Source organism: Chrysemys picta, chromosome 7 (assembly GCF_011386835.1).
Source record: "Chrysemys picta bellii isolate R12L10 chromosome 7, ASM1138683v2, whole genome shotgun sequence".
NCBI classification, from domain to species: domain Eukaryota; kingdom Metazoa; phylum Chordata; order Testudines; family Emydidae; genus Chrysemys; species Chrysemys picta.
Genome location: NC_088797.1, coordinates 21,070,198 through 21,093,791, shown reverse-complemented (window position 1 = coordinate 21,093,791; position 23,594 = coordinate 21,070,198). Strand labels below are relative to the sequence as shown.

Below are 23,594 nucleotides of genomic sequence, written 5' to 3'. Positions count from 1 at the left end.
TTATAGAAAGAGACCTTCTAAAAATATTAAAATGTATTACTGGCATGCGAAACCTTAAATTAGAGTGAATAAATGAAGACTCGGCACACCACTTCTGAAAGGTTGCCGTCCCCTGCTCTAGCGCATGTGTATATATAAAGATTTCTAAAAATATTGCATGTCTCTATATTTAAAAAAAAAATTGGGTTGGTGTGATCTGCTGCTAAGTTAAAGGTCATTAAATAATTCATTAGTTACCCTCTAATGTGTGGGTCTGCCCACCTGCAAACATCTTTTACAAACTCTCTTTGTGCTAATACATTGTTTTCCTAGTTGTGTAGAGAAGAATGAATATTTTCAGCATACTCGAAAGGAGAGTGTAAGAGATCCAGTGAGATGCAAATGTCTCTGCAGCCTGTCCTCCCCAATATGCTACTGGATAGATGAAGGGCTGGTGTATGCAGATACCCAGGAATTTCTGGTTCTTGGTATGCAGGTAAAAAGCACAACAAGTATTTCTGATTAATCAGAGATATGCAGATATTAAAATTAACTGACTTGACAATTACCTGAAGATACAGTGAGGTGTGCAAGCTATTCCATCAGGGAGAGGCGCTCATTATGTAAAACCCACTAGAAACCTTTAGAGGTGATGTAAACATTGTGATTAAATTTGAGTGCCTAAAGGGAGGTACCTAAATTTGGGTCAGGTCAGTCCACGGCTTTGCATGTGGATTATGGGCTTAATAAACTAACTACCTTGAAAATGTGTATGAGAATACTCTGTGCCGACTGTTTCCGTGCTTGATGAATTTTCCTGAAGCTGGATGGCATACGAAAAAGTGGGTGTGAGTGTATAAATTAGAGGTTGTAATAAAGGCCCTCAGGAAACACTATGTCATGCCATCCAAACCCACAGTAATATGCAGAATAAAAGACTTTGCAATCAGTAGAATCTGCAGGTGATCTGAAAAACAGGTTCTTTGGCATTAAATATTTAAATATGGATTTAGAAGTCTATCATTAGGTACCCAAGTTTGAACATTTGGTCAGTGAGTGCTGAATACGCTTCCTACAAACTGATGGTCACCAAGGGCCAGATTTTCAAAGGTATTTAGGCATCTAAAGATGCAGATAGGCACCTACTGAAGTTTTCAAAACATCTGGGCACCTAACTCCATTGAAATAATGTGTTCAGCTTGTATTCATGGCAACCCCCAAAGATTAACATTAATAATCTTATATGAAATCTTGTTACTGTCTCCTGGTCATAAGCTGTAAAAAAAATCAACTTGATAGTAAGGAAAAAAACGGCAAAAAGAATGAATTTATAGTAAAATGTCGAAGTCATGAGGCTTGTTACTTTTATCGCTGTAGCCTTCATTTTTCAACAAAAATTGTTCTAACCCATTTAATAAAATATAATTAGTAGTTTTAAGGCATTTAAAATTACTATCCTTGTGCCTGTCAGGTCAACTCCATAGTAAGTGTGCAGGCAAAGGCCAATACTGCCTTTTTGTCAGCTTTCAGCCTTGCCAAAGGCAACAGCAGCAGCAGCACTGACTTAAATAAGCTTTATTACTGTTTCTAAGCACTTGTCTACATCAGGAATTTGCTTCAATTCCAGCCACCGATGGCTTGAATTGAGGCAGATTCCCAACGTGGGCAAAGACTAACAACCCAGGGAAATTACAGAATCTGTGTGCCCCATCAAATGACTTTGTGACAAACTCTTCCTAATTGAGAGTTCCTGTTCTCTTTTAGCCTCCAATGATGATTGTAACTTGGCAGCTTTCAAGGTTCCCAGTGAATGTGCTTTAATTTTTCAGTATCTCATCCACCTACCGGCATGCAAAATCCCCTATATCTCAGAAGCCAGAGATACCATCTTTTTAAAAAACAGTTAAAATCATGGAATCAGTATCTCCCGACCAGAGGCATTCTTATATACATGATCAATCTTCTATATCTTCCTCTAGATCTCTTTTCCTAAGTAAGGAAAAGTAACCTTGTGAAATGTACTTCCAAAAATGTTAATTGTTTATAAATGGCATTGTGTTCTTCCAAATACACCTCTACCCCGATATAACGCGGTCCTCAGGAGCCAAAAATCCTTACCGCGTTATAGGTGAAACCTCGTTATATCAGGGTAGTGGGGGCAGGGCTCCATCGGTGATTTAAAGAGCCCCAGGCTCCAGCCACTGCTGGGAGCCCGGACCCTTTAAATCGCCGGCCAAGCCCCACTGCTGCAGCTCCAGGGTAGCGGCGGCAGGGCTCCAGCGGTGATTTAAAGGGCCCGGGGCTCCCCGCAGCAGCCGGAGCCGTGGGCCCTTTAAAGCGCCGCCCAAGTCCCGCTGCTGGAGCCCCAGGGTTACTGCACTATATGCGAACCCACGTTATATCAGGTCGCATTATATCGGGGTAAAGGTGTATATTAAGCAAGGTGGCCAGTGGAAGGGGAATAGGTGGAATGTCTGCAACTGCTGATGTGTGATACAATTTAGATTCTGTGGCCTGTTTTTTAGTAATGGAAGATCATTACATGCAGGTGTTACATCACTGATTGACAAGATGTGACCCATTGAAAAGCTGCATTGTAAAAGATTGGTTATATTATATTAACAGTCATTAGGAAATGAGCATGCAGAATGAAGTGTTTTCTGTTCACTGTTTTTTCCAGTTGTGTTAGTTTTGCCAACATGGCCTTGGTCTAGTTTTTCAGATTTACATGTGCAATGTGTTACTTTGATAGTATGGTCTGTTTTTTCATCTGTGCGAGTATAATGCAATTCTCTTTGAATAGGATGGAAGAATCCTGTTTCTGCACACCTCAATACAAAATCTAGTATATTATGAGATGAAGGCCTATAAAGATCCTGTAAGTGTACTTTGGATTTACAGCCTTTCTTTTATTAAAAGAGTTTCATAACAAAACATACATAGCTGGATAAGGCTAGATATCAAAGTAAGAAACTATCTCTTCTCTTGTACGATGACTGTCCTTAGTATCGAATGTACAGACCAATCAGTTGTCTTGCTTCAGAAATGTAACCTACCACACACACAGCCTTATAGAATAATTCTGGCTATTCTTGCACAGGTAATTCACCAGATTCTGACTCAGAAATATTGGTGTAAATGCAAAGTAGCTCCATTAACCTCAGTGAAGTAAGTGTGCTGAATTTGGTCCACTATTTCCAAAGGCAGAGCAACTTCACTCTCAAATACAAAGGAGTTCAAGAGCTTTTCACAGTTTGGAATCTTCTCAAGGGAGCTACGTTACTTACATACATTTCAATATATCACTCACAAATTGAACAAGGAGTCTGGTGGCACCTTAAAGACTAACAGATTTATTTGGGCATAAGCTTTCGTGGGTAAATTGAGTCATTATTACAAACTTCACAAATTGAGTCATTATTACAAATTGTTGTAGTTTCAGCTAGGATTTCTAGATGCGTCATTGAGTCCTGTACACAAATTCTATACTAATTCTTCCATCCCTCTGTTTTTCCCTTGTCAAGAAGGGTTTAAGCAGATACCCAGTCCCCTGCTGGCATACTTAACTGGTAATTATAGCAGAGTAATGCTGTAGATGTGTCACCCCAATCTGGCCAACAGTGCCAGCATATGAAATGACAAACACTGTATAAGGCACAGAAGAAAGGTTCCTGGCCTTAGGAACTTACAGTGTAAGTAGATATGTATTGAATATATAGTGGGTAGGAGGAATTAGTGTTTGTAGCCTTTGTGGAAAAAGCAAGTTTTGAGGAGCAATTTAAAAAAAAGAGAGGGAGGCTGAGCCTTTTGCATTAGGATAGGAAGAGAATTCCAGGAATAGGGGACTCTGAGGCAGAAATGAAGATGAGAGGGAGGATAGAAAGGAAGTAGTGAGGCAGGGTTCATTGGCAGAGCAAAGGGATGAGATGGGAAGTAGTAACAAATGCAAATTAACATTGCTTTACTTTATATGGTAATATGGTCCAGACTAGAGCCTGCGCGGGACTATTTTTTTAATCCTACTCCCGTCCAGCCCCCCATTATCACACTCCCACCCTCTCCCGCATTGTTTCTTGCACTTTTATCCCTCTCCCACCTGCAAAAACCTTAGATCCGCAAATCCCGCAAGAGATACCGATTTCCCAGTGCTACTAAAAAAACAAATGGTTAGTTGATATATATAAATGGAATTCGGACATAATTTATACCACTAAAAGAATAAAACAAAACTTGCTTACCCCATGTAAAAATACTTTAACGCCTGTTATAATAGACATCAAATCTCTTTCTATCTCTTGCTTACACGTACATATTAAAACCTTTATTAAAAAAGATTTAGTATTTTCCTGCAAATTACCAGTCTGTTCCCCCTTCTCCCCACCCCACCCCCCACTTGCAACAAAGTAAATTTTACCCGCTCCAGCTATTATGGCAGCCGGTCCTGAGGGACCCATGGGATCCCAGTCCCACTGCAGGGCTCTGGTCCAGACTTGTGTATTGATTGGTTTATCTATCAAGTATGTGTCTTCGGAGGAATAGCCCCTATTAAAGACCAGCAATCACTGTTTTAGGTAATTGAATTAAAACATGATATAGATCACCATCAACTGATAAATATGTGCCAGGAATTGGAATACAAATTGGTGCAGATCTGGAGTTTACCTGCCCTGCAGTTGCTTCACCAGATCAATATCTCGAATGAAACCATGGTTTTCACCAGGATTGTGAGTATCAAGAATAACTGTGGATTATCAGCGGGTATAAATATATAATACATCGTTGAGGGGATTGTTGTTGTTACTTTATTATTTATTATTTAACTGCTTATTGCTAGGTTTCTGGCACCTCCTTCGAGGCTTCTGGTACTGGCCACTGTTGATGATAGGCTATTGCACTAGAGAGACTGTTGCTCTGATTCGGTATAACAAATCCCATGTTCCCTGTTTATTTCTACAAGGCACGTGTCTTCAGTCACCCAGCTGGAAGAGTTAAAAACAAGCCCATTAGTAAATGAGGGCAGGGAACCTGTAAATGCCAACAATTAAAATAATTTTAGATTTTTGGAGTTTCAGAACAGTTCACTGTTCCTTGGCCTGCATTCTGGAGCTGTAAATGTCTTTGATGTTCATATTGAAGAAGGCCCAGTGGAGCTGTTGGAGAAAAATGAGAAAAAGCCAGGTAAGATTCATTAAAAAACAAAGGAATAATAGTTCTCTGTCATCACAGATTGGAAGTTGTGGGTGATGGTTTCATTGCTGATGAAAAGATATAAACATGAGATGGTATCTGATGGTATTATTCATAATGGGACTCGTACTATGTCTATTATTAAGTGAATCACTATAAGTGAAGGGTCGTATCCTAAAATACTTGCTTAACTTTAACTCAGTAGTTTTTTGCTGTATTTATTCCTTAATAATGTTTTCCTATTTATTTGGAGTATTTTTCCACCTGACAGAGGGAGTGGAATTAGGATTTTGCTATTCTCTTCTTTTAGAATTTGAGCCAAATTCTGAAGATCTTACTCAGACTTTAATAATCATAATCATACCTAGCTATTAAATAGTGAGGTTAGTGGAAAATCTCCAGCAGTAGAACAAAGAAACCAGGTTTTGTTAGGGGAAGCTTTGGGCAGAAGAAAGGAGCTTGCTTTTGTTACAGGGGTGTCCCTTTTAAGTGGGGGAATCAACCAAGGTCAGAGAAAGCTAGCTGACCAAGACAGAGAGAGAGGCTCCATGGTTCTGAAGAGAAACCACGAGCCGCAAGAGAAGGATCCTGGACACCCCAGAGAACCCTGTCCAAGCCCAAAGAACTCTCCAGAGAGGGATGCGGATCCTGAGGTGGGGAAATGTGTATGGTTGTGTTTTATTATTTTGTCAATCTGTGCTAAGTAAGAAGTAATTTTGTTTAGAATTCTGTGCAAAGTCAGTGTGTCTGTTGGCTTCGCTATCACATCCCCCTGAAGAGTTAAATTGTAAACCCAGATTGCCCACAAGCCTGCAATTCTGAGAGGGGATGTGTTTAAGCTATGGGAAGTCTGAGGAGTCACATTAGTCCCAGCATCTAGGCAGTTGGACTGTGGGGTCTCAGCTCTCAGGAGGGGGTGCTAGACAGAGGATCTGCTTAGAAACACAGGCAGCTGCCTAGGGTGGCAGATTTCTGGGAAGCTGCCTAGGATTTGTCCCAGACAGCCCTCCATCGTGACAGAAGGGTGGCTGGACTCAATTTAAGTGAGGTTATAACCTAGTTTGCCAGGTCACAATGCCATTCACTCCAATTTGGCTTGGCCACCCCCTTTCATGATGGAGGGATAGACGAGCCAAAGTTGAGTTGTGTTGTGACCCCAAATGCCAGGTTGCAATGCCACTCAACTTTGGCCTGGCTGCCCCACCACCACTCATGACTGAGGTGGGGCCAGGCCAAATCTGCCTCCCTAGTTTATGAAGAGGGTGTCAGCAAACTGAAGTTTTGCCTATGGTAGCAGCAGGGGCGGCTCTAGCTTTTTTGCCGCCCCAGGCACGGCAGGCAGGCCACCTTCGGTGGCTTGCCTGTGGGAGGTCCCCGGTCCCTCGGATTCGGCGGCATGCCTGCAGGAGGTCCGCTGGTCCCGCGGCTTCGGCGTACCCGCTGCCAAATTGCTGCCGAATCCGCAGGACCAGCGGACCTCCCACAGGCATGCCGCCGAAGGCTGCCTGACTGCTGCCCTCACAGAGACTGGCAGGGCGCCCCCTGCGGCTTGCTGCCTCACGCATGCACTTGGAGCGCTGGTGCCTGGAGCCGCCGCTGGGTAGCAGATTCTCTTGAGCAGCCTCTTCCTAGAAACCTCAGCCAGAGGCAATGCCTGGACTCTGTTCAGACTCAAGGGGCTTAAAGAGCACACTGGCCCACTGAGGTGGGCCCCAAACACAAAAGCCTGGCAAATGTCCAGCTAGCAGGGCTTTGTGTGTGTAATCAGAAGTTGGACCTTGTACACTCTGTGGTGTTTGTGCTTCAGGCAGGTCCAGTACTGCAAAAATTATCCTTGAACAGTCACTGAAATAAAAGCCTCCAATTCACTTCAGCATCTTGGGCCCTTTTAAAGTTGCTTTCTGCAGCATTTGTAGTGGTGATTTTTTTTGTTATTCACAGGAATATTTGAAGAAGGCAAAAAATTATCTGATAAGTTTGTGAAAGTTTTCACAATAAAGGTTCATCCCAGAAATGTTTATGGGTAGTTATTTTGACATTAATTGAACAGCCTGAGTGATTTATTTGAACCCTATTCTTGTTTTTAAAAGTTCAGTCATCCAGGAAGGGAGCAGAAAAAATAACACATGAGATAGGTGACCAGTCACACAGCTTGAATTACAAATACTCAAACCAAAAGCCTCAGTGAAGAGTTGTGAGGAGAATCCTGAGGTGGAAATATATTTGCATAAAACATTCATTAGCTAATTTTGAATAACAAATTCTTAGAAATTGAAGTGCGTTCATGAATTATTCAAAAGTAGAAAAAAGGTCTTATGTAATCAAATAAGATATATTTTTTTTTTGCTACAAATGCTTCACCTAGTTTTATTCATGCTCTTGTACCAAAGAGCATATACATGTTCTACAGAGGGGGAAAAGTTTTGCTGAAACCTATATTGGTCCATGTTTTTGGTTTTGGGGTTATGTTCTATGCTCCCCACCTCTCTGGATAGTACCCATTAGCACCCTTCTTTCTTGCTCATATAACTCATGTGACACCCAATATTCTAAACTATACTACAATAGGCCAAATACAGGATATTGAGCTATGGATAATGATTCCCCAGAAAGACAAACAGGGGCTCAGCTGTGGCACCCTGATCCTGGACCCACTCAAAACAACCAGGTTTGGCTGAGGGGACTAAGGGTGTGGTTGGCATATGCTGGTGCAGACCCCACCACCTCCGTACCTCATTTGCCTGCAGTCACTAACTCACCCTTCCCTGCTTGAATTACTCATGATCCTGGCACAATTAATCTGTGCAGGTGTGTAAGGGCATGCAGCCAGCCTGAATAGAGATGCAAAATAACACTAGTGTTCAGGCAAAAACAAAAAGCTAGAATTTAGCACCTGCAGTCTTATTATGTTGTATAGATAGGACCCTACCAAATTTATGGCCATGAAAAATGCATCACGGACCATGAAATCTTGTCTTTTGTGTGCTTTTACCTATACTATACAGATTTCACAGGGGAGACCAGTGTTTCTCAAATTGGGGGTCCTGACCCAAAAGGGCGTTACAGGACAGTTGCAAGGTTATTTTAGGGGGGTTGCAGTATTGCCACCCTTACTTCTTGTGCTGCCTTCAGAGCTGTGTGGCTGGAGAGCGGCAGCTATTGGCTGGGTGCCCAGCTCTGAAGGCAGCACCCTACCAGCAGCAGCACAGAAGTAAGGGTGGCAATACCATACCATGCCATCCTTACTTCTGCACTGTTGCTGGTGGCAGCTCTGCCTTCAGAACGGGCTCCTGGCCAGCAGCTGCCTCTCTCCAGCTGTGCAGCTCTGAAGGCAACACCACCACCAGCAGCAGCGCAGAAGTAAGGGTAGCAGTACCGCAACCCCCCCCTATAATAACCTTGTGACCCCCCCCCCCAACTCCTTTTTGGGTCAGGACCCCTACAATTACAATGCCGTGAAATTTCAGATTTAAATAGCAGAAATCATTACATGTATGATTTTAAAAATCCTATGACGGTGAAATTGACCAAAATGGACCGTGAATTTGGTTAGGGCCCTAGACAAAAGTAAAACCCCACATCGGTTCAGCCAACTGGCAGTGAGAAGACCACATGCTTAATTAGCCCATTTAATATTCTCTGCTACAAACACTGAGATGTTTTTCCTTCTCAAAACAACTTGATACTTAGATCCTGTACCTAGTCCTACACAGTATTGAAATATCTTGTAAAGAACTGGAACACCATGCCTGAATCCCCTCAGACTTTGGAGAACTTCATTCCTGATTCAACTTCCCAACTTGGGTCAAGCTTTGTAAGATGGATATGAACCCTTTTCAACTTTGAGGAAGTCAGTATTTGATTTTCACAGCTCAGAGCTATCTCTGTTTGTAATATCTTTTGTTTCCACAAAGGTATTTTGCCACTATTCCATCACTTTCTGGAGTAATGTTTACAACAAAATATCCAAATTGTATGTGATTTAGAAATTTAATGTAGAAAGCAAACTTTTTAGAGCTATTTAGTCTACACGGCAGGCTTAACAACAAGATCATTACTGAGACATAGACCTAGGGAGTATTGTTTAGTAAAGAAAAGTGAAGTGCTGATGCTTATCTTGTCAAAAGAAGAAACAGAACAACAACACTGAAACCTTCTTTAAGAAAGATGTAGATAAGTGGTTCTCAGATCTGCCTCGAGCCCCCACTTCCATTGTATCCCTACCGGATGAGACAATCTGAAGAACTAGCTTGCTAAGAGATTTTCATTCAAGTATTAGTTGCTGTGGTAACAGCACGAAGAGAAGATCAAATGGAGGCCAAAACCAGACAGGTCTCTATGAGAACTCCTGATATGTAAATAATCGATAGCAACGCTAATCCAAAAGGTTAACAACACAGATTTTCATGGCAGCTGAGATACGGCTTGTCTATACAGCGATTTAGTGAGAGGTAAATCTAGCTCTAGTCTACCCAGTACTAAGGCTATGTCCGCACTACAGAGTTTTGTTGACAAAGGTAATGCCGCTTTAATTAAAGTGCGTTAATTAAATGGCTGTTGCATGTCCACACTGTTCTCCTTGTATCAGCAGAGTGCAGCCACGCTGGCAGCTCTTGCATCGACACAGAGAGCAGTGCACTGTGGGTAGCTATGCCATTGCGCAACTGGCTGCAGGGTGCTTTGGGAAGGGTGTGCAATGCCTCATGGGGTAGGTACAGCATCACATGATGCAAGTTTCTCATGTGGACCCGGCTACTGCAGTGGTGTAGTGGTACCAAAAAAAGTGGATAAACTAACTGTACTCAGGGCCGGCTTTAGGCACCAGCAAAACAAGCTGGTGCTTGGGGCGGCACATTTTTAGGGGCGGCATGGCCGGCGCCAGAATGCCGCCCCTAAAAATGTGCCCCGGCCGCCCTAGCTCACCTCCGCTGCTGCTGCCACGGCGCGCGAAACAGCTGATTCGCAGGCCGCTACTCGCCCTCCCTCCCAGGCTCTCAAGCTTGAGAGCCTGGGAGGGAGGGCGAGTAGCGGCGCGCGAATCAGCTGTTTCACGCGCCACGGCGGCTCGGGGTCTCCCCCTCCCTTCCAGGCTCTCAAACCTGGGAGGGAGGGGGAGATCCCGAGTGGCCGTTTCGTGCGCCGCTGCTCCCCCTCCCTCCCAGGCAAAAATCCTAGAGCCGGCCCTGACTGTACTAACCTCTATATTCCCCAGATGAGAAGTGGGTAAACTCATTTTATACCAGCGTTTATCCCCAACTACACTACTGTGCTACCACACACTAGAAGTTCCATAGTGAGATTTGATCTACTGCTGCTTGAAACAGTATGTAGTAGTAAGGTCCACATGGCCAGTTAGTGTATGGCAGGCAAGAGTGCCATAGATTGACACCCTAGCTTGAGGTGCACTAACTCTCTGTATAGACTAGCCCCTAATTTCACCTTCTCCAGGGGACCTGGACCTTGTTTACAATTCTCATGATGTCCTGTGAACTGACAGTCCTGTGGTTTCATCAGAACTGAGCGCATGCACTTTTCATAAAGTAAACATTGATAGTTTAATAAAAGAAGTTTCACATTCACATTTATATTGCCTTCTCATCATCAAGGGCTGGGCTGAGCCTGGGGCTCTCTCGAAACATTGAGTAACATCCACATGATTGGCAAAATGGAGTTTCTTCTGGGTCTAACCTGATTTCTGCACATAAATGGCCTGCTGCCTACGTAAATGCCATTCCCACACACTTTGATTAGTAGAAGTCTTCGTTTTTTCTCACTGAATCGCCTCTGTATTATACATGAGTTACAAAGGTAAATTTTATCTCATCTGTTTTTTAATTGGCTCTAAAATTGGTTGACCCTACCCATGCTGTAGTTGAAATCATGCTGTAGTTAAAATCATGCAAGCAAAAAACACATGTAAACAGTATATTGCTTACTAAGGTACTAATAGTTTCCCTCACTGGTTTGTACCAGGATTCTTTTTCTGAGAACTGTGTTCTTTAGTCCTATTCAAAACCATGACATAGACTTTGTAGGTGGGTAGGGCCTTTCATCATTCCACTTACACTTGAGTTGCGGGACCTGGTTAGAACCCTGCTCTCCTCTATCCTAGTGCAGCATAGTTATATTTTTAGTGTAGATGAGATTTAACTCTGTCCCTGAACCAAGCTTGGACATCTCCAAGGGCATCATTATATTGATGTGTCCAAGGCTTTAGCATGTAACTGCTCCTCCGGACCGACTGTCATTGTAGTATTGGTGGTCTAGTAGTCTGTGGATCTACTGTTATTTGTATAACAGCATGCTAAATGCTTCATAGACATATAAGAAGGTAAAGGCCTTGCCTCAAAGAGCTTATCTAAATAAGTAACATAGAAATGAAAGGCTGGGACATGGGAATAGGATATAAGAAAAAGCAATGAGGTTGTATTGTGCACACTGTTGGCCCACCCACACCCATCACACTGCCTGGAATCATAATTTTAACAGTGCGTTCTGGGAAGGCTGAGTAACTCTTCCATACTGTTTCAGCTGCAGGTGCCAGGGGCAAAGGATTGTTTATTTTGAATGTGTTATGAATAATACTATGCAAATTGAAGGCTGTGGGAGTAGAGTTGGCAACGGCCTCTGCATGTAATGGGATTATCTCTATTCAGTCTTCTTTTTATATTAATAATTTTACAAATATAGTTTAGAGAATTTTATGATGGTGAAAGGTGCCAGATTGACAGCCCTGTAATGACTGTTTTGATGTCCTCCTGTAGAAGGAAGTTGGAGTTACGTTAGGAGGATTGACAAACCTGGTTAGACTGACGTAATTAGACAGTGCTCTTCACATAGGAGCAATACCATATTCTTCTTCGAGTGCTTGCTCATATCCATTCCATTAGGTGTGCGCGCGCCGCGTGCACGATCGTCGGAAGATTTTCTACCCTAGCAACACCGGCGGGTCGGCTGTGGAGCCCCCTAGAGTGGCGCCTTCATGGCGCTGAATATATACCCCAGCCGACCCGGCGCCCCCTCAGTTCCTTCTTACCGCCCCTGACGGTCGTTGGAACTGTGGAGCGCGGCATAGCTGTTCTCCACTCTCCCTAGCTTAGTTAGTTATTCGCAGTTATAGTTATAGTTATAGTTATAGTGTTTATAGTTAAATAGTTAAATAGTTAAAATAGTTTTTAAAAGTTGTCCTAGTTGTTATAGTAGTTCAGGGGATTAAGGGGGTTGTCTCCCCCTTTCTCCCCCGGCCGCGGGGCCGGGCTCATGCCCAACGCTCCCGGCTTCAAGCAGTGCGCCTCCTGCGCTAAGCCTATGCCCACGAGTGACCCGCACGACTCCTGTCTGAAGTGCCTGGGAGAGTCCCATCAAACAGATAAGTGCAAGATCTGCAAGGCCTTCAGACCAAGGACCAAGAAGGAGCGGGACTTTCGGCTCCGGCAACTCCTGATGGAGGCGGCACTTAGTCCGGACGCTCCATCTACAAGTCACCTAGCGCCTCGGTGCGCAGTGCCCCGGCGGCACCGGCCATGCCGACCACGTGAGTGGCGTCGGACAAGCCTCCCCGGCACCGGACCTCGTCGGCACCGCAAGCACAGCAAGTGCCTCGGCGCCGGTCATTATCCCCGGGGCATAAAAAAGCCCATAAGACGGGGACCTCCGTGCCGAAGACGCCGGCTCCCCCAGTGCCGGGGGTAGAGCCGCGTCCGCCGGTGGAGCACCGGAAACAGGTGCCTCCAGCACCGTCGACTCCGGCGCCGAGGCCGTTGAGTCCGGTGCAGATAGCGTCTCCACCAAGACCGGCGGTGATACAGTGCCTCCCGTCGACTCCAGAGACTTTCGCGGCGGCGAGAGACTTAATAGCTCTCACGGAGGCGGCACCGCCCCAACCACCGGCACCGACGGCACCGTTGACTCGCCCGGTCCAGTCGAGGGGGAAACCTGCCTTGATGCGCCCTCCATCGCAAGGGCTGGAACCTCGGCACCGATCCAGGTCCCGAAGCAGGTCCCCACGCCGCTCGCAGTCCCGGCGCCGAATATCACCTCGGCACCGGTCGTACTCGCGGCCAAGATCTTCTTCGCGGCACCGCTCTACGTCTCGGCACCGCTATGATCGTCGGCACCGATCAACGTCGAGACGTAGTTCTCGGCACCGCTACGGTCGACGCTCGACGTCGAGAGGCCGCTCCCGGCACCGGGCATACTCCAGGTCCTCGTCGAGGTCCAGATCTGACTCCCGGCACCGACGAGGTCATCGGCATCGATCGCGGTCCCGGCACCGTTCGCCGGCACCGCGTAGAGATAGATCATCTTTGGACCGGCACCGTGCGGCACCGCAGCCCACGGGAATCGTCTCGACTCTCTCGGCACCGCCATGGCCATCGAGATCGGTGTCTCGCTCCTCGGAGGACCTATCGAGATCGGCATACCCCCCTCAGGGGCAAGCCGAGGAACAGGACTTGGGCCATTGGCAGGAGATAACAGAGGACCATTCTCATGGCCCATCTCACTGGTCGTTTTGGACCCCGTGGGCGTACCATCAGGCGCAAGGGGCTCCAATAGCTTCGACCTCTCGCTCGGGTCACTCCGTTAGAAGGGCCCCGGAGTCCACCATCTCTCGGCCTCCGCCAGGGGGCATGGAGGCTTCCGTGTCCGCACCACCTGACGCCCTGGACCCAAGCGCAGGTGACGCTCCGGCCCAGGAGCAGGGAGACCAGGACCCTCCCTTGGATCCTGTACCACCGGAGGCATCTTCCTCTTCCTCTCCGGATGAGGCAGTGGCGGGCACATCGTGCACAGGTCCACCTCCAATAGATCTTCGGGCTCACCAGGATCTCCTGCGTAGGATGGCCCGTAATATGGACCTGCAGGCGGAGGAGATAGTGGAGGTGCAGGACCCCATCGTGAATATCCTCGGAGCGGATGCCCCATCGAGGGTGGCGTTACCCCTGATCCGCACGATACAAGCCAATGCAACTACGATATGGCAAACTCCTGCCTCTATCACACCCACAGCGAGAGGGGTGGAAAGGAAATACTTTGTTCCATCCAAGGACTACGGGTACTTGTATACCCACCCCCAGCCGTGTTCACTGGTGGTGGCATCAGTGAACGCAAGGGAGCGCCACGGTCAGCAGGCCGCAGCGCCCAAATCGAAGGAGGCTAAGCGCCTCGATTTGTTCGGCCGTAAAGTTTACTCAGCCGGAGGGCTGCAACTTAGAGCGGCTAACCAGCAGGCGCTCTTGAGCCGCTATAACTTTAACTCCTGGAACTCTATGGGGAAGTTCAAGGAGTTGGTTCCCCAAGAGTCCAGGGAGGAGTTTGGAGCCCTGGTAGAGGAGGGTAAGAAGGTGGCTCGGACCTCCTTACAGGCCTCCTTAGACATAGCGGACTCTGCTGCGAGAACCCTGGCCTCAGGTATCGCTATGCGGAGGATCTCCTGGCTCCAGGTTTCGGGCCTGCCTCAGGAACTGCAGCAAACCCTGCAGGATCTGCCCTTCGAAGGACAAGGGTTGTTTTCAGAAAAGACGGACTCTCGCCTGCAGAGCCTCAAGGACTCCAGGACAATCATGCGTTCCCTGGGGATGCATGTTGTGGGCACTCAGCGCAGGCCATTTAGGCGGCAGCCTCAGCGCTTCTACCCCCCCCCCCGCCTCGTCAGAGACAGGACTCGGCCCGGAGGCGAGGGCGAGGTGGTAGACGAAGGTGGACCGGCCCTCAACCTGGTCAGAACCAGGGGCCACCTAGACCACCTTCAGGCCCCAGGCAGAACTTTTGAAGGTGCGGTCGAGGACGGCGCCCCAGTCATCCCCCAGGATCCAGCCCCCTCCTTTCGGGATCGCCTTTCCCATTTCCACCGTGCCTGGTCCCTTATAACTTCGGACCGTTGGGTCCTTCGCACGGTGGACAGGGGATATGCTATCCAGTTTTCTTCAATCCCCCCCTCCTCCCCCCCTTCCCCGTCCCTCTTCAGGGACCCTTCTCACGAGCAACTTCTTATACAGGAAGTTTCCACGCTCCTTGCTATGGGGGCCATAGAGGAGGTTCCAGTGGAGTTAAGGGGCAGGGGATTCTATTCCCGTTACTTCCTCATTCCCAAGTCCAAAGGAGGTCTGCGACCCATCTTGGACTTGCGCGGACTCAACAAATTCGTAGTAAAGTTGAAGTTCCGCATGGTCTCTTTGGGGACCATTATCCCTTCCCTCGATCCTGGAGACTGGTTCGCCGCCCTCGACATGAAAGATGCATACTTTCACATCGCAATTTACCCGCCTCACAGACGCTTCCTGCGGTTTGTGGTAAGCAAGGTGCACTACCAATTTGCAGTCCTTCCCTTCGGCCTATCCTCGGCCCCAAGGGTGTTCACGAAATGTATGGCTGTCGTGGCAGCGTACCTTCGTCGGCAAGGGATACAGGTGTTCCCGTACCTGGACGACTGGCTGGTACGCGGTCGCACCAAAGAGCAAGTTCGAGCTCACATCCACATAATAGTGCACACATTCAACAAGTTGGGCATCCTACTCAACAAGGACAAATCCACTCTAGAACCTACCCAGAGAATAGAATTCATCGGCGCAGTCCTAGACTCCAGACGTGCACAAGCTATCCTGCCAGACAACCGCTTTTGCACCATCACGAGCCTCATTCAAGGGCTCAAGGCCTTCCCAACTACCACGGTGAGGTCGTGCCTTACCCTGCTGGGTCACATGGCTTCCTGCACGTACGTAACCAGGCATGCCAGAATTCGGCTTCGCCCACTTCAAACCTGGGTGTCATCAATATACCGCCCACATCGGGACAGCCTGAACATGGTGGTCACGGTCCCGAACTCGGTCCTGACCTCCCTCACCTGGTGGCTAGATCACAGTGTGGTCTGCGAGGGGATGCCATTTCACACCCCACAACCCTCTCTGCACCTAGTCACGGACGCTTTCATCTCTGGGTTGGGGCGCCCATCTCAACGAACACCATACCCAGGGCCTGTGGACTGCATCCCAGCTAGCCCTGCACATCAATGTTCGGGAACTGATGGCGGTGCGCCTGGCGTGCCAGGCATTTCTCAACCTCCTACGTGGCCGCTGTGTGTTAGTTCTCATCGACAACACCACGGCCATGTGGCATGTAGCAGTTTAGATAGTTTAGTGTCCTTTTTCCTTTGTAGAGAGGCAAAGTTTGTCTTGTAAATGGCTTGTCTAGTTTTTGTAAACTATCTAAACTGCTACATGCCACAAGCAGCCACAACAGTACTTCTTCCCTTAACCCACCCAGCAATATTGTTAATCTTTCCAGCTATACTCTTAGCCCAGCAGAAGAGTCTGTCCTATCTCGGGGCCTCTCCTTTTGTCCCTCCAGACCCATGAATATGATACAGTTCTGCGGTGACCTAGAATCCTACTTTCGACGTCTCCGACTCAAAGAATATTTCCAACATACCTCTGAACAGCATACTAACCCACAGAATCCTCCCTACCAGCACTACAAAAAAAAGGATTCTGCATGGACTCCTCCGGACGGTCGAAACAACAGACTGGATTTCTACATAGATTGCTTCCGTCGACGTGCAAAGGCTGAAATTGTGGAAAAGCAACATCACTTGCCACATAACCTCAGCCATGCTGAACACAACGCCATCTACAGCCTCAGAAACAACCCTGACATCATAATCAAAAAGGCTGACAAAGGAGGTGCTGTCGTCATCATGAATAAATTGGAATATGACCAGGAGGCTGCTAGACAGCTCTCTAACACCACATTCTACAGGCCATTATCCTCTGATCCCACTGAGGATTACCTAAAGAAACTACACCATCTGCTAAAAAAACTCCCTGACAAAGCACAGGAACAAATCCGTACAGACACATGCCTAGAACCCCGACCAGGGGTATTCTATTTGCTACCCAAGATCCATAAACCTGGATATCCTGGACGCCCCATCATCTCAGGCATTGGCACCCTAACATCAGGCTTGTCTGGTTATGTAGACTCTGTCCTAAGACCCTACGCTACCAGCACTCCCAGCTATCTTCGAGACACCACTGACTTCCTGAGGAAACTACAATCCATCGGTGATCTTCCAGAAAACACCATCCTGGCCACTATGGACGTAGAAGCCCTCTACACCAATATTCCACACAAAGATGGACTACAAGCTATCAGGAACAGTATCCCTGATAATGTCACAGCTAACCTGGTGGCTGAACTTTGTGATTTTGTCCTCACCCACAACTATTTCACATTTGGGGACAATATATACCTTCAAGTCAGCGGCACTGCTATGGGTACCCGCATGGCCCCACAATATGCCAACATTTTTATGGCTGACTTAGAACAACGCTTCCTTAGCTCTCGTCCCCTAACGCCCCTACTCTACTTGCGCTACATTGATGACATCTTCATCATCTGGACCCATGGAAAAGAAGCCCTTGAGGAATTTCACCATGATTTCAATAATTTCCATCCCACCATCAACCTCAGCCTAGATCAATCCACACAAGCGGTCCATTTCCTGGACACTACCGTGCTAATAAGCGATGGTCACATCAATACCACCCTATACCGGAAACCTACTGACCGCTACACTTACCTACATGCCTCCAGCTTCCATCCAGGACACACCACACGATCCATTGTCTACAGCCAAGCTCTAAGATATAACCGCATTTGCTCCAATCCCTCGGATAGAGACAAGCACCTACAAGATCTCTATCAAGCATTCTTAAAACTACAATACCCACCTGCTGAAGTGAAAAAACAGATTGACAGAGCCAGACGAGTACCCAGAAGTCACCTCCTACAAGATAGGCCCAACAAAGAAAATAACAGAACACCACTAGCTGTCACCTTCAGCCCCCAACTAAAACCTCTCCAGCGCATCATCAGAGATCTACAACCTATCCTGAAAGATGATCCTTTACTCTCACAGATCTTGGGAGACAGACCTGTCCTCGCTTACAGACAACCCCCCAACCTAAAGCAAATACTCACCAGCAACCACACATCACTGAACAAAACCACTAACCCAGGAACCTATCCTTGTAACAAACCCCGATGCCAACTCTGTCCACATATCTATTCAAGTGACATCATCATAGGACCTAATCACATCAGCCATACCATCAGGGGCTCGTTCACCTGCACATCTACCAATGTGATATATGCCATCATGTGCCAGCAATGCCCCTCTGCCATGTACATTGGCCAAACCGGACAGTCTCTACGCAAAAGAATTAATGGACACAAATCTGACATCAGGAATCAAAATACTCAAAAACCAGTGGGAGAACACTTTAACCTGTCTGGTCATTCAGTGACAGACCTGCGGGTGGCTATATTACAACAGAAAAACTTCAAAAACAGACTCCAAAGAGAGACTGCAGAGCTAGAATTGATATGCAAACTAGACACAATCAACTCCGGTTTGAATAAGGACTGGGAATGGCTCAGCCATTACAAACATTGACTATCTCCACTTGTAAGTACTCTCACACTTCTTATCACACTGTCTGTACTGGGCTAGCTTGATTATCACTTCAAAAGTTTTTTTCTCTTAATTAATTGGCCTCTCAGAGTTGGTAAGACAACTCCCACCTGTTTATGCTCTCTGTATGTGTGTATATATATCTCCTCATTATATGTTCCATTCTATATGCATCCGAAGAAGTGGGCTGTAGTCCACGAAAGCTTATGCTCTAATAAATTTGTTAGTCTCTAAGGTGCCACAAGTACTCCTGTTCTTCTTTTTGCGGATACAGACTAACACGGCTGTTACTCTGAAACTTATGGTTATAAGTGAAATCCGAGTCTCCATTGCAAATCTAGGGGAAACTACTTATCCAATGACATGTGAAGTGACCATCAATACAGTCAAGGGAGAGGAATTCAAAGTCAGGTATTCAGAATGTCCAAATTATGCCTGTGCTTTTTCTGTCTCTAAGGGGGAAATGAAGAACCAGATATCACTCATGATTCTGAAAATGCTCACAAGGGCCCTGTGGTAGCAGTGGATGCCTGCAAGACCCTCTCGCTCTTTCTAAGCTGTGGGTAGGTGAAGATTGAACATCGTCTCCTTATTTATACAGTAATCAGAAGGGTTTGTGCAGGATGGAAGCTCAAGTACATTCATGTGAAACATATAAAACCTATCATTTGGCTGATAACATGTTTCATACTCTTACAGCTGGTGCAATAGGTTTTCCACACAATAAACTGAAGCTTGGTAACATCATTTTGGTATTGGTACCACTGTAAAATTATGCATTATTAGAACCCTCCCAGGAGAGATGCTGGGAATACCACTTATGGACATAAGGGACCAAATTCATCCCCACTTTCAATCTAGCAAGTATCTAGGAAATATCAGTCTAAGCAGAACAGGAGGATGGGAACAATGTGGTGGTGGGATTTCAGAGATAATCAAAGCAGTCCAGGGAAGCATCCGAATAATTACATATACATTGTCAATGGAAATTCCATTTGCAAGCTAAGCTGTTGTTTAAAGGAAATAAAATATAAAGAAATTGCACCAGTATTGATGGGTTTCAGTTCAGTTCCTATTGGCCAACATAAATCCTGCCTTCACAATTAGCAATTAATTGGAATCTTTGTTGGCAATTTTAGAAGAGACATCAAAGGCTGACAATGAATGCAGAGACTGAACACTCCTCTTTCTCTTAGAGGCAAATTCTTCAGAACAGGAATGAGGTTTACTAGATGGGGCATAGTTGGAGGAGTTTGCCTGGCAGCTGCCTGTGACACAGTAATTGTATGATTATACAGATGCCTTCAGTCTTCTGGAATAAATTTTTCCTTTCAAAAAATCTGTTGGAATTAAACCCATTCTCAGAAATGGAGGAAGGGCTTATTTCCTCAGTAATTTATTACATTGTCTTTGATGTTGTAGGTGCTATATTAGGTAAACTCTTTCACTGTGTGAAAGTCCCTATGATAAAATGCTGCTCCTTCCTGAACTCTAATGTCTTTGCTTTTGTAGTGTTAATTTGGTTATTATTGGTTAAAGAAAGCCACTTGTTTGTGACTGGAATAAAATGACGAGGTAACCCAGATTAATCCCTCTCCTTATGGGTTCTCACTGATCCTACAGGGTAAAATTCTCCCTGGGCAGAAATCCACATGTAATCTGTGCACCACTTATGTCCCATTTAAACCCTATTTTCATGATTTAGTGGGATTAAGTGGTGCATAGAACTCATACTGGCCCTCTGTACAAGGGAAAATTTCACCCACAGAGAATTAAAATCAATGTTAAGACTATTTCACAAGATAATTCTGATTCCTTTATTTTCCAGTGCGGACTACATGGTGAAACTCTGGGATATTCACAAGAATTTGCTGGCCGAAATTTGTCTTGATAACACTCTCAGCTCTGCTTGTTTCCTGAATGGTTCTGGAGATATTTTAGTGGCTTTCAAAAATGATCTTTACATCTTGCCTCACAGTAAGGCACTGGGTATCTCAGCGACAGATACAGATGTCTCTGGAATCTCAGCAACAGGTATGACATCAGACAGTCTTACATGGATACATTTACTCTCTTGTTAGGAATCAGATTTTTTTTAACTGTTTGCTATGATTTTCAGTGTCTGCAAAATATATTGCACCATATTAGCTGTGAACAGTGCTTTCTCAAAAGGGATAGTCATAAATTGATGGTAATTTGGGTCACAGTTAGATTCAAATCGAACTTTGGTCACTTTACTGGGTGTTGTTTTCCTACATGAGTCCTTATTTCACAATGACATATAATATCTGCAAGTCAGAGTTGAATGCCTGACTTCTTTTAAAAAGAAAATTATAAAGAGCTCATTCTTCTAAAAGGCAAACAATCTTGGGTCATTTAGACCTAGATTTGACTTTTGTAAAACCAATAATTTTACAAATCTTAATATTATTTGAAATGTTTTCTTGATTTTTTTCCACATTTAAAAGAAAATGCCTTTTTTTCCCTTTAAACTTTTTCCTGCAAAATTCGCTTTTCAAAATATAACAGCATTGTTCTAGTTGTGCACAGAATCCAGAAATGAATCCAGAAACAGTTCAGTCTATGTTCACTATTTGAGCTGAATGAACTCAAAGAATGAGTGAATGCAAAAGTAAAAAAAAAACCCCAAAACACACGTACCATCAATTGTAAAAAATACATCACATTTGTAATTTTTTTCATTTTTAAGTTACCTAAGTGTAGTAACACAGATAAGGATATTATATTATAGATATAACTTTTTGTCTTGGCAATGTCCCTTTTAAGTATATTTATACAAATACCACTCTTGTGATATTGTGATATCTTCACCAGAGTCCTTCATTTATGAAAACCAAGCTTTAAATTACCAAAAGGAAGGAAAAACTGATGTCTCCAAAGTCACTGACATGGACTCTTATCTGGTATGTTCTAGTTGCTTGAACCCATACTGCTATCAAATAAACAAGGGAAAACAATTCTAAATGAGCCATAGCACTCACAGACACAGCATAAACCAGCTCCACAGAAGAACATCTGATACTATCAGCTAAATCTGCCACCGGGTGCTAGATACACTGAAGAACAATAATTCCTGCCCCAGTTCCAGGATTAAGGCAGATTCTTCTCTGACCTTCTGTAGTAGGAAGTGGGTGGTGGAAAAAATATTATGTAAAACCCAGAGCTGGGATATGGATTTCCTAATAAGAAAACCTGTTCAGTTAGCAGATTGATTGTCCCACTTTATTTTACTAATAAGCATTACCTCAAAAAGTAGAGTTGGTTGCATACTCTGGAAAAGTGAACTATTCCTATTACATGGGAAAGAAAATGTGTGTAAGTTAGACTGGGTGAATGAGTTAGCACTTGACTGTGATCTTTCTCCATTTGATGGAGTTTGTATTTCTGAACAGAACTCCCTTTATATGTACCAGATTTAGTATCACTCAATAACTTGTTCACCTATCTGCATTTATCATTATTTAATGCAGCTGTTATTTACAGTTAACCTGCAAGTACTCCAAACTGACGTGCTCTACCTATTAAATATAGAATACAAAATTTCAATATTAAATGAAATGTTTTCCAAGATTTTTCATTTCTTTTTTCAACTTGCTACAAAACTGATTTTAAAAAAATCCAGTTATGAAATGTTTATCATTTTTTCATTGACATTTGGAATTTTGAGGAAAAATAAAAGTGAAATTTTCATGAAAACTTTAGGGGGGAAAAGTGTTGTTGTTGTTGTTTTTTACCAGATCTAATACAGAGTTATACACTTATAACAGTTTCTTTATTCATCTACTAAGATTTTATTCTGAAAACTGTGGAGGAAAATTCTTATAAGTACATTTTCACAGCACTATATACTGGTGACTAGGACCTTACACATTGTAAATTTAAAAACACTTGTCCAAAAAAACATTCTGGATCATAGTGGTATGGAAGATAACATAGCCACATTTCCTGCAATTGAATCAGGTAGCAAGCATTGAGTTTTTCCTCTACATTCTTAGTTAATATGGCATAGTTGGTGCCTCTTCCTAATACAAATGGCATAGAGTACTCCTGGGGGAATTCTGCACGAAAAAATTAAAACTTCTGCAAAGAATATTTTCAAATTCTGCTAAATTCTGCATATGTTATTTGTCAAAATAACACAATAGAATCACACCAGTTTCAATTTTTTTTGTTCATTTATTTCAAAATACCTGTCAGTAAGTATGTCTGTAAGAATACAGACAACAAAAAAGATTCATGAAATGTTTTTTTGACAAATAGATTCCTTACTAGGCATATTAATATAGAACTCTGAGTAATAATTCATTTAAACTACAATACAGAACCGTATTTTCCGCACCCCTCAGAAGCAGCCGAAAGGCTTGGGGGAGTCAGGGGTTACGGAGGAGAGGAGGGAGAGGGAAGGAAATTGCTGGGAAGGAGCCTGGGTGTGAACTTGGAGGGTTGTAGGGTATGAGTGGGAAGAGAATGGAACAGGATTTTTGGGGGGACATGGAGGGATTGTTAGGGATCTTCCCCCATACAGATCCTGGCTGACCCCTAGCCTCTGCCATTCAGTCAGGCACATCTGCCCCGTCCCTATGTATTCCTGAACCCCCATATGTCCTTGCACCCCCCATCCACCTGTCCCTTCATCCTCACTTAGACACCCACTCCTCCCATCCCCATGTGGCCCTGTACCCCCTCCACCTGTCCCTATGTGGCTCTTTTCCGCCTCCCCTTATCCCCATGTGTGTCTGTACCCCCACCCACCACCCCTGTCCTTATGTAGCTCTGCACCCCCTCCCCCCTGTGGCCCTGTGCCTCCACTCCCATTCAGCCCCTACCCCAGTCTGTCCTCCCACACAAGCCCTTATGAGCCCCTGTCTGACTGCCCCCGCCCCAGCACCCCACACTGTCTGTTCCCCCATAGCCCCTGTCTCCTGACCTGGCCCAC

The 23,594-nt window shown here is 45.1% G+C and overlaps 1 protein-coding gene across 4 annotated transcripts in view; it reads left to right on the top strand.

Moving 5' to 3' along the window:
• The window catches only part of LOC101953297 (uncharacterized), an 83,130-nt gene that overhangs the window by 24,448 nt on the left and 35,088 nt on the right, over positions 1-23,594 (top strand). For 2 of the 4 annotated variants that reach the window (XM_065550913.1, XM_065550911.1), the window contains 6 exons: positions 313-475; positions 2,783-2,857; positions 5,052-5,157; positions 19,095-19,200; positions 20,466-20,671; positions 21,473-21,561. In XM_065550913.1, coding sequence (XP_065406985.1) covers positions 313-475; positions 2,783-2,857; positions 5,052-5,157; positions 19,095-19,200; positions 20,466-20,671; positions 21,473-21,561 — 745 coding nt within the window. Of the gene's footprint in view, positions 1-312; positions 476-2,782; positions 2,858-4,550; positions 4,704-5,045; positions 5,158-19,094; positions 19,201-20,465; positions 20,672-21,472; positions 21,562-23,594 lie in introns of all 4 variants that reach the window. The other 2 variants (XM_065550912.1, XM_008168020.4) reach the window with 2 other exon arrangements.